The sequence below is a fragment of the Siphateles boraxobius genome, unplaced genomic scaffold, assembly GCF_051911475.1.
Source record: "Siphateles boraxobius isolate OS27281-9 unplaced genomic scaffold, OSU_SipBor_1 2, whole genome shotgun sequence".
Classification (NCBI taxonomy): domain Eukaryota; kingdom Metazoa; phylum Chordata; class Actinopteri; order Cypriniformes; family Leuciscidae; genus Siphateles; species Siphateles boraxobius.
This window is the reverse complement of record NW_027508810.1, coordinates 9,896,405-9,908,652: the sequence shown is the minus strand read 5'-3', so window position 1 is coordinate 9,908,652 and position 12,248 is coordinate 9,896,405. Positions and strand designations below refer to the sequence as shown.

The 12,248-nt window shown below is 40.5% G+C and overlaps 1 protein-coding gene across 2 annotated transcripts in view; it reads left to right on the top strand.

Moving 5' to 3' along the window:
* The window catches only part of ctbp1l (C-terminal binding protein 1-like), a 32,298-nt gene that overhangs the window by 5,652 nt on the left and 14,398 nt on the right, over positions 1–12,248 (top strand). For both annotated transcript variants that reach the window (XM_077235806.1, XM_077235807.1), the window contains exon 4: positions 12,047–12,201. In XM_077235806.1, coding sequence (XP_077091921.1) covers positions 12,047–12,201 — 155 coding nt within the window. The remainder of the gene's footprint in view (positions 1–12,046; positions 12,202–12,248) is intronic.

The following is a 12,248-nucleotide window of genomic DNA, read 5'->3' as shown; positions in this document are numbered from 1 at the left end:
GAGAGCCAGGGGGCGGGAGGAGAGGCGTTTCTTTGGAAGAGCGAGGTCATGTAGATGTGAGCAGAACAAGACTCTGTCTCTTTAAAAAACAACAACTGCCTAACTGCCTCTAGTGCTGCTTGTCAATGCCGTGGAGGTTTTGTGCTGGTTGGCCGGCACTCGAAGCCCAGGCCTCTGATTGGACAGTCGCCATGGGGGAGGGGCCAGTGTGGATGACATGGGAGATGGGTGTCTGCCAGGCAAAAACAGCCTGACACTGATTGCAAAGGGTGGAGAGAGAGCGATAGAAGGAGAGGAGGGGAGAAAGGACAGGCGCGTGGATTTCATGATGCAAGGTTTGGACCTACGTGTACCTGTTTGATGTGGTGTGTGTTTGTGTGTGTGTGTGTGTCGCCTTGAAGATGCAGTGTGAGTAATTCACATGGGTGTGGTGTCAGCAGCGGGCGTAATTTTCCTTTTTGACGCTTATAGTGCATGTCCTTGCAGCTTGAGAAAGAGTGTGTGTGTGTGTGTGTTGGCCAAGCAGGAGGCAGGGTGTGGTGCAGCTGTATTATCATCCACCCACCCTTCCCCCCCTCTCCTTGAGACCGTGTGTGTGTGTGTGAAGACCATGTGGGGGGTGAAATGGCGAGGGAGGGAGAGAAGGTTTGGGAGGGGGGTGAAGTAGAGAAATGAGCGCTGAATGAATGGCATTGTTTGCATGGCCATGCTTGTGTTGCGGCCCTCTCTCTTTCTCATGCAGCCTGGCTAGGACTCAACACACTCGCCGGCGCTCGAGCCGTGACCCTACAGAAATAAGTGTTTGCATTGTTCCTTGCGAGAGCACCGCGGACTGTGAATTTTGCCGCTCAGCCATTTTGCATCTTTCTTGTTTTAGCCTATATGTTATGTTTATTCCACTCCCAGAACACAGTGTGTACGTTTCCACAAAGCATTGATTTGGAGGGAAAGAGTGCAAATATTTGTCTTTAAGGTCTCGTTATGGAGCTCTCCTTAATCATTAGCTGTGCACAGGAGTGTGATAGCATGAGTGTGCGTGTTGGTGAATGTCACGGAGGCGTCTTACCCCACCCCCCTCTCAGCCGCCAGTGCAGCAACACCTGTCAGTGATGGAAGGGGGGCATTGGGTCTTAAAATCATAGAATGTAACATGGCTGTTCGGATTTACACAAGCATCGTTCAGTAGAAGAAATAGGTTTTGTGGATTGAGAGGTCTTGGAAGAACGGTTTAACACCTTTTTCCCCCCACAGCTGTTCTTAGATGAGTGTGATAATGAGATCGTAATTATATGACGGGCAAAATCTCACACCTTGTTATTTGATGCTTCTGACATTACACTGTGTTCCCTGAACTGCGTCTCTTAATTTCTCTTAAAATGGGCAGATTTGGTGATGCCACATGAATTTTGCCATTTGTAACAGTGTTCGTTATGTAATGCAGTTTAATGATCGTGGTACACAGAACATCCTGATGCATGATGGGAATCTGATGATACAGATCAATTAAGTTCTCCTCTTGCATCCTTTCCTGTCTTGTCCCAAGAACCGTACATTTCAGGAATTCGTACCAGGCTGGATTTGTTTTTGCCTTTGCTCAAAAATGTCCTTCCTGTAGTTGTTCTGCATTTGGCTGAAACAGGCAGAAGTTCCTCATTGTCTGATATGTCAGCAATTTACCCTGCTAATTAAAAAAAAAAAAAAGTGCTGTGCTGCTCTCTTTGAATATGAACAAAAATGACATCTCTGCTCCTTTTTTTTTACAGTCAGTTGTGACACTGCACTGAAATATTTGCTTTTAAGCCTGTCCCTGTCATGTGCCGTATATGCAGTAAATGCAGCGCTGATGGCTGTCTATGACTTTAGTCTGTATGACCATGACCAATCATGCTGTAATGATGCTGTATTGCATTGTCACAGCATCTTTGTACCGTCTCCCTCCTCTTTTTGTTGACAAAATGGACCACTGGACACTTGATGAAATATGGTAAGGTAAGCTCAGACCTTCAATAGGGTAACTAATAGATAGGTTGATAGATAACTATAAAGTTATTGCACAACTTTCATGGCCTTTACAGAAAACCGAGATCTTTAGATGATCACACTAAAACTCACTGCAAGAATTTGTCTTTCAAACAAATTTAAAGCGTAACTGCTTGAAATGTATTTTTTTTTTTTTTAATTACAATTGAGATTTTAACAGATTGAATGTTCTGACTTGATTGTTAAAAAAAATTAAACCTTTGTTTATTTTAGTGAAATCACTTTTATCTCTAAATGGGGATGTGTGAAACTACTTGTCCATTGCACTCCATCTAGCTGCAGTTTAGTACTAGAATGCAGGGCTCTCAAAAGTGAAACTATTTTGAACGTTTAAGTGTTAGTTTCACCTTCAAATGAAAAATTCTCACACTAGTTACTACAAACACGTATGACTGACATTCATCTATGGATCACAAAAGAGGACATTTTTGAAAAATGTCAATGGTGACCAAAACTGTTTGGTTACCAGCATTCTTCAAAATATTTTTTTTGTGTACCACAGAAGAAAGAAACTTAAGAACGACATGAGGGTGTGTAAATAATGACAATTTTCATTTTTGGTTGAACTATCACTTAAGCTATAATTAAAATAAGCAATGATGCCACATCTAAAAATGTTGATATGCATTTGTATGGCTCCATGCAGGATTTGCTGTGCACTTTGGGGTGGGGGCTTGTTTTCCTGTTCCCCTCTATTACATTTAGACATTTCTATCTTTGATGTATTAAACCTGAAGTAGTTAGTGATGGTTTAGCAGTATGGGGAGACAAAGATAATTTAGCTTCCAGTCTGCTGAATGTAGGTCATTATGAGTCATGTGAAGACTCCCTGCCCCCTTTCCTCATCTCCTTCCCTCCCTCTGTCCCCTGCTCACACTTTCATTTGTCAGTTTGGGGGGGTTGGGTTGGACCCTGGAGTTGTTAGCTGTTGTCCCCATAATAGTAACAATCATAAAATAGTTTCCTGGAATTTATCAGACCACTAACATTCAAAACATGATAAATCTCTTCTGGCTTTGTAATAGTTTGTTGTCATTTGATATGGATGTTTTGTTGATGTAAATCATCCGTCATCTGTTTGGTAAAAAGAAATGCTGAAAGTCTTGAAAGGCTTGAATATTTGGTTTTGCTTCTCATATTGCATTTAAGTATGTTTTTACAGGATTCATTTATTTAATGCTGGTTAATCTGCTAATCTGATGTAATGAACGTTGAAGTTAATGTCATCTTGGTTGCAAACGATGGCAGATGCTACTGTTGTTTATTAACATGACTAGTATCTAGGGATGCTCCGATCAGGATTTTTGCAGATACAGATTAATTTTTTATTGTCATGATTATTGGCTGATATCGATCCTGATCTTTCAAGCTTTATACAAGTAATAATTAAGCGCTCTCTTCAATGTCATGTTTTTTTCAATAATAATGTTGAAAAACCCACCACATGTGTATTATTTACAGTAGTCAAGTCACCTTTATTTATATAGCGCTTTTTACAATACAGATTGTTTCAAAGCAGCTTTACAGAGATAACAGGAAAGTAATGTTGTAATAATATTGTAATAATATTGTTAAATATAAAATGAAATGTTCCCCACTAAGCAAGCCAATAGCCAATGGTGAAGAAAGGCTAAAAAGGTGACCGTGGCAAGGAACTCCATCAGTGACAGAATGGAGAAAAAAACCTTGGGAGAACCCAGGCTCAGTCAGGGGGCCAGTTCTTCCCTGGCCAATGAACGAACAGTGTGATTATGATTCAGGCAGCATTATAGTTCAGAAGTCAGATTGGATCAGAACTTTCACAATATTTATCCAGTTCATCTGGTTGGGGTTCGGAGTCATCACGCCGGTATGGAGACGAGTTTGTTGAGGTGTCCATGAGGCCTTCACAGGGCTGATGAGGCTGGCACTTCAGGGGTGCGTTGTCGTTGTGTCCATACGATGGTCCTTCATTAGATCTGGATATGTCCTGGATAAACCTTGGGATAAACAGAGACTAATATTAGCGTAGAAGCCATACTTCTTATGATGTACCAAGTACATCAGGATTTATGGATTGAGAAGTGTTCCCGGTTCCGGCTGATCTAAACTATGCAGCCTAACATTGAATTGTAGAAGTCTATAATGTGTTGTGTATGCTAAGCCAAAGAGATGTGTTTTTAGTCTAGATTTGAACTGACAGACTGTGTCTGCTTCCCGGACAATGTTAGGAAATTGTTCCAAAGTTTTGGTGCTAAATGGGAAAAGGATCTACCGCCAGCAGTCGATTTAGATATTATAGGTATTATCAACTGGCCAGAATTTTGAGATCGCAATAGAAGTGAAGGACTATAATGCGTTAAGAGCTCGCTCAAGTACTGAGAGAGACTGACTGTGACTTTTAAACTTAAACTAATATAATGTATTTTACTGGACAATTTAAAGCTCGTAACCATTAATATTTTGTTGTTACCTGAAGTACTTCGAGTGCAGTGTTTGCATCATGCAGTAAATGTGATGTTTGTTACCTCAATAAATTTAAGGTCATTCCTGTTTTATTTGTGTACATTTTAATCATTAACATTAAAAGCACACTCTTTTTACGACTAAAATAACAGTAAAGGGTAAAGGAACTTGCCAAAATTAAAACGGAATTTGGAAACAAATAAAACGGATCTTATAGGGCCCTAGTATTATCAACTGGCCGGAGTTTTGAGATCGCAATAGACGTGAAGGACTATAATGCGTTAAGAGCTCGCTCAAGTACTAGGTCGCAAAACATTTAGTGCTTTGTAAGTAATCAGCAATATTTTAAAATGCAGCACTAAGATCGAGTAACCCTAATAGAGAGATACAACAAGGATTGGATGGTAAAAGAAAATCATTTGTGACTCTGATGAGAGCTGTGTCAGTACTATGATACGGTCTAAATCCTGATTGAAAATCCTTGCAGATACCGTTTAAAAAAAAAAAGGAACATAGTTGTAAAGATACTGCCTTTTCTAGTATCTTTGACAGAAAAGGTAGATTAGAGATCGGCCTGTAATTGACAAATTCTGTAGGATCAAGTTGCGTATTTTTTAACAAGCGGTTTAATCATAGCCAGCTTAAAAGTTTTTGGTACGTATCCTAATGACAAAGATGAATTAATGATGTTAAGAAGAGGATCTATGACCTCTGGAAGCATCTCTTTCAGTAGTTTAGTCGGTATAGGGTCTTGCATACATGTTGTCTTTTTAGATGATTTAATGAGTTTATAAAATCCAACCTCTCCTATAGTAATGAATGAATCTAATGTTTCGTCAGGGAGACTACAATGCACTGTCTGATGAGATACTGTAGTAGACGGTTGCATAGTTATAATTTTCTCCCTGATATTATCAAGCTTGTAAGTAAAAAAAGTTCATAAAGTCATTACTGCTGTGCTGCTTGGAAATGTCTGGGCTTGAAGCTTTATTTTTCATTTGTTTAGCCACTGTTTCAAATAAATACCAATAGGATTGAAAGATGAGCAGATCTAGCAGTTTTTAAGGCCTCTCTGTATGCAATCGTGCTCTCTTTCCATGAAATGCGAAATGCCTCTAGTTTTGTTTTCCTCCAGTTGCGCTCCATTTTTCTGGCTGCTCTCTTAAGGGCCTGAGTGTGCTTGTACCATGGTGTTGAACTATTTTATTTAAGCGCAAAGGAGCAACTGTGTCTAAAGTGCTGGAAAAGACAGAGTTAAAAGTTTCTATTGCAATATTGAGTTCTTCTAAGCTATCTGATGAAACTGCTCGGGAAGATTATTTATAAAGCAATCTTTAGCAGAAGTGATAGGTTCAGACTTAATCTGAAGCTGTACTAACTCTATCAAAGAATTTGCTGACTTTCTATTAAAGTCTTTATGGTGCCCTGGTCTCAAATGTGATTTATCATTTATACTAGATATTGTCACATTAAGCACCAACACTTCAAAATAATTATATTTGAAACTAGACTACTTAGTAATTCTGAAAATATTACTATAAATTACAGTAACACCTCCCCCTTTGCGTTTCATACAAGGTTTATGTTTGTAATCTTGGGGGGTGGACTCATTTAAAGTAATGTAATTGTTTGGTTTTAGCCAGGTTTCTGTCGAACACAGCACATCTAGGTTATAGTCTGTAATCACATCATTAACAACAAGTGCTTTTGAAGTAAGGGATTGAATATTCAGCAACCCAAGCTTTATCATTTGTTCATCCGTATTATATCTTTATTTGTTGAACATCATTTAAATGGTTACCCTTAAATGGGCTTAGGAGTTTTTTGTATGTCCTAATTCGGGGGAACAGATACAGTCATTAAAGGGTCACTCCACCCATTTCAACATTAATCTTTATTGAAAGTGGGTTATATATGTAGTCGAAATGTAAAAGAAATTTTGAATTTGGTGCCCTCTTGACCGAGAAAAGACAGAAAATAACTTTGGGGCGCATTTGTATGTAAGACAACAACTCCCACAATGCAGCTCCGCAAGCCACTCCCACTAATCCAGAACAGCGCAAACATCAGAGAAATCACTCTTCCGTCTACAAGAAGGCTAGCTGCCAAATGAGTTTGAAATTCATTTCACAAAAAATGTTTAGTTAGTTGGCTGTGGCGAGCAGGACGAGGGCGAGGGACGTGAGAGGACGACGCGAGTGATAATGAATGACACCTGTGCAGCGGTCTCATATCTCTCACGGAGGAGCGGAAGCACAAAAGGAACAGGCCTGATTTTATGTTTTGTTTCTGTTGTGTGTGGCCAGCTGGCTTATACTTTTGTTTTGTATTTGTTTATTTTACTATTAAAACGTTCAAATGTTCGCCGGTTCCAGCCTCCTTCTTCCCACAACAACGAACCCCGTTACATTGGCAAACATTAGTGAATTTCTCGTTTGTATTTCTTTCTATATGGTGAATTATTGCATGATACCTGGATGTTCAGTCAGGCGAAACTAGGTTGGTTCACATCACAACACAAACGTCCGTGTGGTCGTCTGATTCAGAGATTTCGTCCAGGAGAAATTGCGATCGTTGAAATTCTCTGCAGCAGACTATCTGTGTCCGTAGCGCACAGCGAGAGCACACGCACCAGCAGCCCGCCTCAGCTCGACCCAGTCCGGGCTCCTCGTCCGCGACAGGCAGCCGCCTCCTGATCCTCCATCAGCCTCAGCTGCTCTTCACTATATTGCGGCTCGTAAAGATAGCCACGAACAGCGGATTCGAGCAGCAGAATTTCAAAATCCTCTACTTCCATATCATGTTTAGTTTCTTCCTTCATTGTCGTAACTTCCTATATCCACAGCGCTTGTTAGCTTAGCTTATAAACAAGATGGCTGATATTGCTTTCAGTATCTGCAAGTGAAGTCCCACCCACTGATCTGTGATAGGTCTGTTAGCGCATTAGGCACAACCCCCTATGGGCGGGTTTGAAAGGGTGGGAATTTGTGCTTGTAGTCTATACAGAAATCCCCCCTTTTTACACTTCCTCCTACAATGACGTCAAATGACGATTTTTGCGTCATTGTAGGAGGAAGTGAAAAAGGTAAATAGTAGATTTCTCTCGTCTCAGGGGAAAATGAAAGAATGTTGCACGACCATTCAATAGTATGACTGGTTGTCTAACAATGGACCTCTTAATGCAAATGGGTGGAGTGACCCTTTAATAAAATAAGAACAAATACACAAATTACAAGCAGAGATGAATACTAAATAACAAAGTTTACAAAGTCTAACAGTAGTATTCAGGTACAGAAATTAAGCCTAAATGTAAAATAACACTTTGTTCACTGTATAAATTAAATATAGTTTCATCTTTGTTAAAGCTGTATTTTGTTGTTTTATTAATATCAATAACACAGAAAACAGTGTATGTATATATGAAGTGTGTGCTGTCACTTTAAGACCAACTGCACAGACTGGAAAAAAATGACAAACATCCATTTCTTTCTCAACTGTTCACTTATGACATAAACGAGAGAATAGTTGTTGAGACGTCCATTTAGACAGGTATTTTGGCAATTTTGTGTTTGTGTCTGTGTGCAGTTGTATGTCAGTTGTATGCAGTTATGTGTCAAGGGCAAGGAAACGCGAAAGAGGGATCAATTCTGTAATCGAGCGCTGTCTGACACGCTCTCTCTCTCTCTCTCTCTCTCTCTCTCTCTCTCTCTCTCTCTCTCTCTCTCTCTCTCTCTCTCTCTCTCTCTCTCTCTCTCTCTCTCTCTCTCTCTCTCTCTCTCTCTCTCTCTGCGTTTCGAGTGTGTGCGGCTGATTTTCGTCTCTTCTGCGATTTAAAATTGTTTGAATGTGTAAATTGGCAAGATAATACACGTCCAAATGATAAACTTTCACTCTATGATGGTTATATTTAGAAGTTAATCCGCAAATCACATGCGTGCCGAACCGCAGAACGAAGTGCGATCCATTCCACCCTTAGCTCGTTATGTCGTTGAATATCATTGGCAGAATCGTAGAAATGCAGGACTAAGATCGCATGGGGGGTTGAATCGAGATTGTTGAATCTTTTAACGATTAATCGTGCAGCCCTAAATACCATCTCTTTTCAATAGGTCAGGGCTGCCCCAAAAACGTTTCCAAATGTCTATGAATTCTATATTATTTTGCAGACATCACTTAGAAAGCCAACCATTGAGTGAGGGCAGTCTACTAACTATCTCATCACTCCTGCGAACAGGAAGGGGGCCAGAGCAAATTACAGTGCCTGACATCGTACTTGCAAATTCACACACCTCTTTAACGTTAATTTGTGATCTCCGACTGGCGAAGTTAAACATCATTAGTGCCGACGTGATTACTAATCTTAGAGAATTTACTATAAGCATCAGCCAGCACTTTTAAAGGTGCAGTGTGTGACTTTTAGCGACATCAAGCGGTTCGGTTGAGAGTTTACACTAAGGGCTCAGCCCACCGCTCACCCCTCCCTTTCAAAGAAGCTACCGTGGCGAAAACGGGACAAACATCGTCGTCTGAGACGGCAGAGAATAGCCAGAGTAAACCAAGTTTCTGTACCACAGTCCATTATAAACCACATCATGGATAAAGTTTATAAAGCCATAGTCAGGTGAGGATCAAGGGTCTTAATACGTAATATAATAATAGTAATTAGTTGATTGTCTCACGAACGTAACCAGCACATTTCTCCCCACATAGAAACCCATAATACAGCGAGGGAGATGAACCACGTGAAACTATGCAACTATATATTTTTTCTATCAGGGTAGTATAAGTTTAGCTGGCTAATATGAGCTGTTACTGTGGCTGAGCTGGTTAAAGCGTTAAGCCTTGTTTATACTGGACGCGTCCGCATGAGCCCAAAGCTGCCTTCGGCAAAAATAACGTGATTGTAACAGCGCGCACGCCTCCGTATCCCCTGGACGCCATTTACTACACACAATAGGCTTTTTTTCTCTGATTTTGGAAACTCGATCGACTTGAAATGCTTCCAAGATCGACGGGTTGGTGATTCCTGTAACTGTTTTACGGTCATTGACAAGAGTGCTAAACAGCTGTCTCACGAACGTAACCAGCACATTTATCCCCACATAGCAAAGCCATAACACAGCGAGGGAGAAGAATTAAGTTACATGAAACAATCCAACTACATATTTTACACCACTGACAAGGGAAAAGTCACGACTCACGGTGTTTATGGCTAGCTTCTAGCTTTCTGCTGCTTCTCTTTCAAGGTAGTGACGAAACGCGCTCTGTAACGCTGTTTGTTCGCTGTTGGCCACGGTAGAAACATGGCGTCACAATATGTCGACCTTCATAGAAGGGGATTCACGCGCCTATGTAGATATAAATGCCTCATTCTAAGGTAATAAAAACATTACGGTTTATTAAGTAAGTTCTTTATACACCACTGAACACATAGTTATGGATGTCATATTGCATTTCTGTTAATAGATACTCAAATTTTTTACACATTGCACCTTTAAATTTGCTTTGTCAGGCACTCTGGCTCCCGGCAAACATGTGACTATGTTGGCTGGCGTCTCTATTTTCACATTCCGTGTCATAGAATCACCAATAACTAGGGCACATTCAACTGGATTCTCAGTGGGTGTTTCACTGAGTGGGGAGAATCTATTTGATGTTGTAATCGGAACAGAAGAGCGGTGTTTTGTCCCGTGACTACAGCGTTGTCTTCTCCGTCAGCCTGACTATCTTCCTGCATTTATCACATGTAAATCCTGTGCTGACAGAGAAGGCTATGCTAAACATGTTACATGAAATACAAGTGACAATAAGAGGAGATGATGACATGACTCACCGTGTTTGTTTGACTGACTGATACTCACCACAGTTGTTTGATGGATTTGTAAAAGGCGTGAGCAAAATAAATAAATAAAGAGCGCACTGATGGCACGCTAACAGACTAGCGAATTACTAGCGTGTTGTGGTAGCAAAGATTTATGTCGAATTGCAATAAAGCAGTTTGTGTTTCTCGATCGTTCTCGCTTCTCACGAGACTTCCTATTTCCAAATTACCGGGACGTTAATCCTCATGTTGCAAGGTTGGTTTTCCGCCTAGGAACATTGGGGGGAGCGGGGAAAGTCATCATTCTCACCAGAACAGGTTATTAAACCATCCAAATGATTTCTAAACGGTTTTATTAAGCTGAAATAGTTGCCGAATGCCCCTTTAATGTCAAACTGAACGTAATTACAACCCATAAGGTGTAATTAAACATTGTCCAATATGTGACTGAGGACAAAAACAAAAAGAAACCACTGCAACTACAAAATGCGTATTTTGATCAGGAATATTATTCAGCAATTTCTGAGTATTTCTTCCTTCCTATGTCCTACTTAAACAGGCAGGCTTCTTTATAATTTCGAGCTTTTCTGCATTTTGAGAATATTGTCTATATATTCCTCTTTTCATCCAGAACGCATGCGACTGTACTGAATCGAAATACAACATAAATTGCAGAAAGTAATCAAATGCACTGTACAAAACAGTGCATAATCTTCACAAAAGTGATTTTAGTTGAGAGCAATGAGAGAATGTTGGATTAACATGAATGGCATGGACGGCAGCATCTTTATTAGCCTGCTTTCACTTTAACACCGAATACACTGTTTATGTTCACTTAAGACATAAACAATAAGGGTGTTGAAATTAATTTCTACGATGCATTGCGATGTGGACGATTCTGCATCGATGTGATTCATAATCGATTATAGCCTATTGACGTTTCTGACATTCGTCGCATGCGCACTTGTCTCATTAGCATAAAATGGCGGAGGGAGGCAAAAAACAAAAGCAAGTAATAAAAAAAGCACCCACTATTTTAACATTTACAGTGTGTGTTGTGTATGAGTGTTATTGTAACTTAAGTACTCAAGACAGTTTCATGTGTTTTTTGTATTTACAAGTGTTTATTCGTTGTAAATGATCCTGTCGTCTGCCACGTTCAGACTTAAGTTTTGTTTGACTACATTCAGGAAGTTAGTTCATATGTCTGACTGCTGTATTCAGTGACGGATAGTCATATCGTGAGAATCGGGAGAGCAGTGACGATTCACACCCCTAATAAACGACTGTGTACTCGCAAAGATGGGCATTTTGTCACGTGTGTGTATTTGACCGTTCAAGCCCAGTAAGATAAGTTCATTGTTTCTTGAGAAAACGTAATAACTCCACACTTGTGATGACATGACTGCGACGCTAAAGTCTGACGTTATCAATTTGCGATCGGTTGGTGAGATCGGCCCATTGTAATGCTGATCGAGTCCTAGAACGGTATTTACGGCGTATTACCGATCTGCGGCCGATCGATCGGAGCATCCCTACTAGTATCCATAAGCTTTGGTGTTTGCTCTCATTGGCTGTTTGAGTTTAGGTGCTGCTTTACTGTACTGATTTAAAAATGTTTGCTTGTAGGTTCATGTAAAGGACATGAAGTATTTGTGATGAGAATTGTGGTAATTTGATGAACAATTTGTGTTTCCATTACGTGTAAGAAATGATTAAGTGATCTTTGGTGTCCTGCAGGTATTCGACCACCCATCCTCAATGGGCCCATGCACCCTCGACCTCTGGTGGCACTGCTGGATGGGCGGGACTGTACTGTGGAGATGCCCATCCTGAAGGACGTGGCCACTGTGGCCTTCTGTGATGCCCAGTCCACACAGGAGATCCACGAGAAGGTAATGTCACATGTTGTGCCCATATCCAAGGCTTTTATACAGTCAGT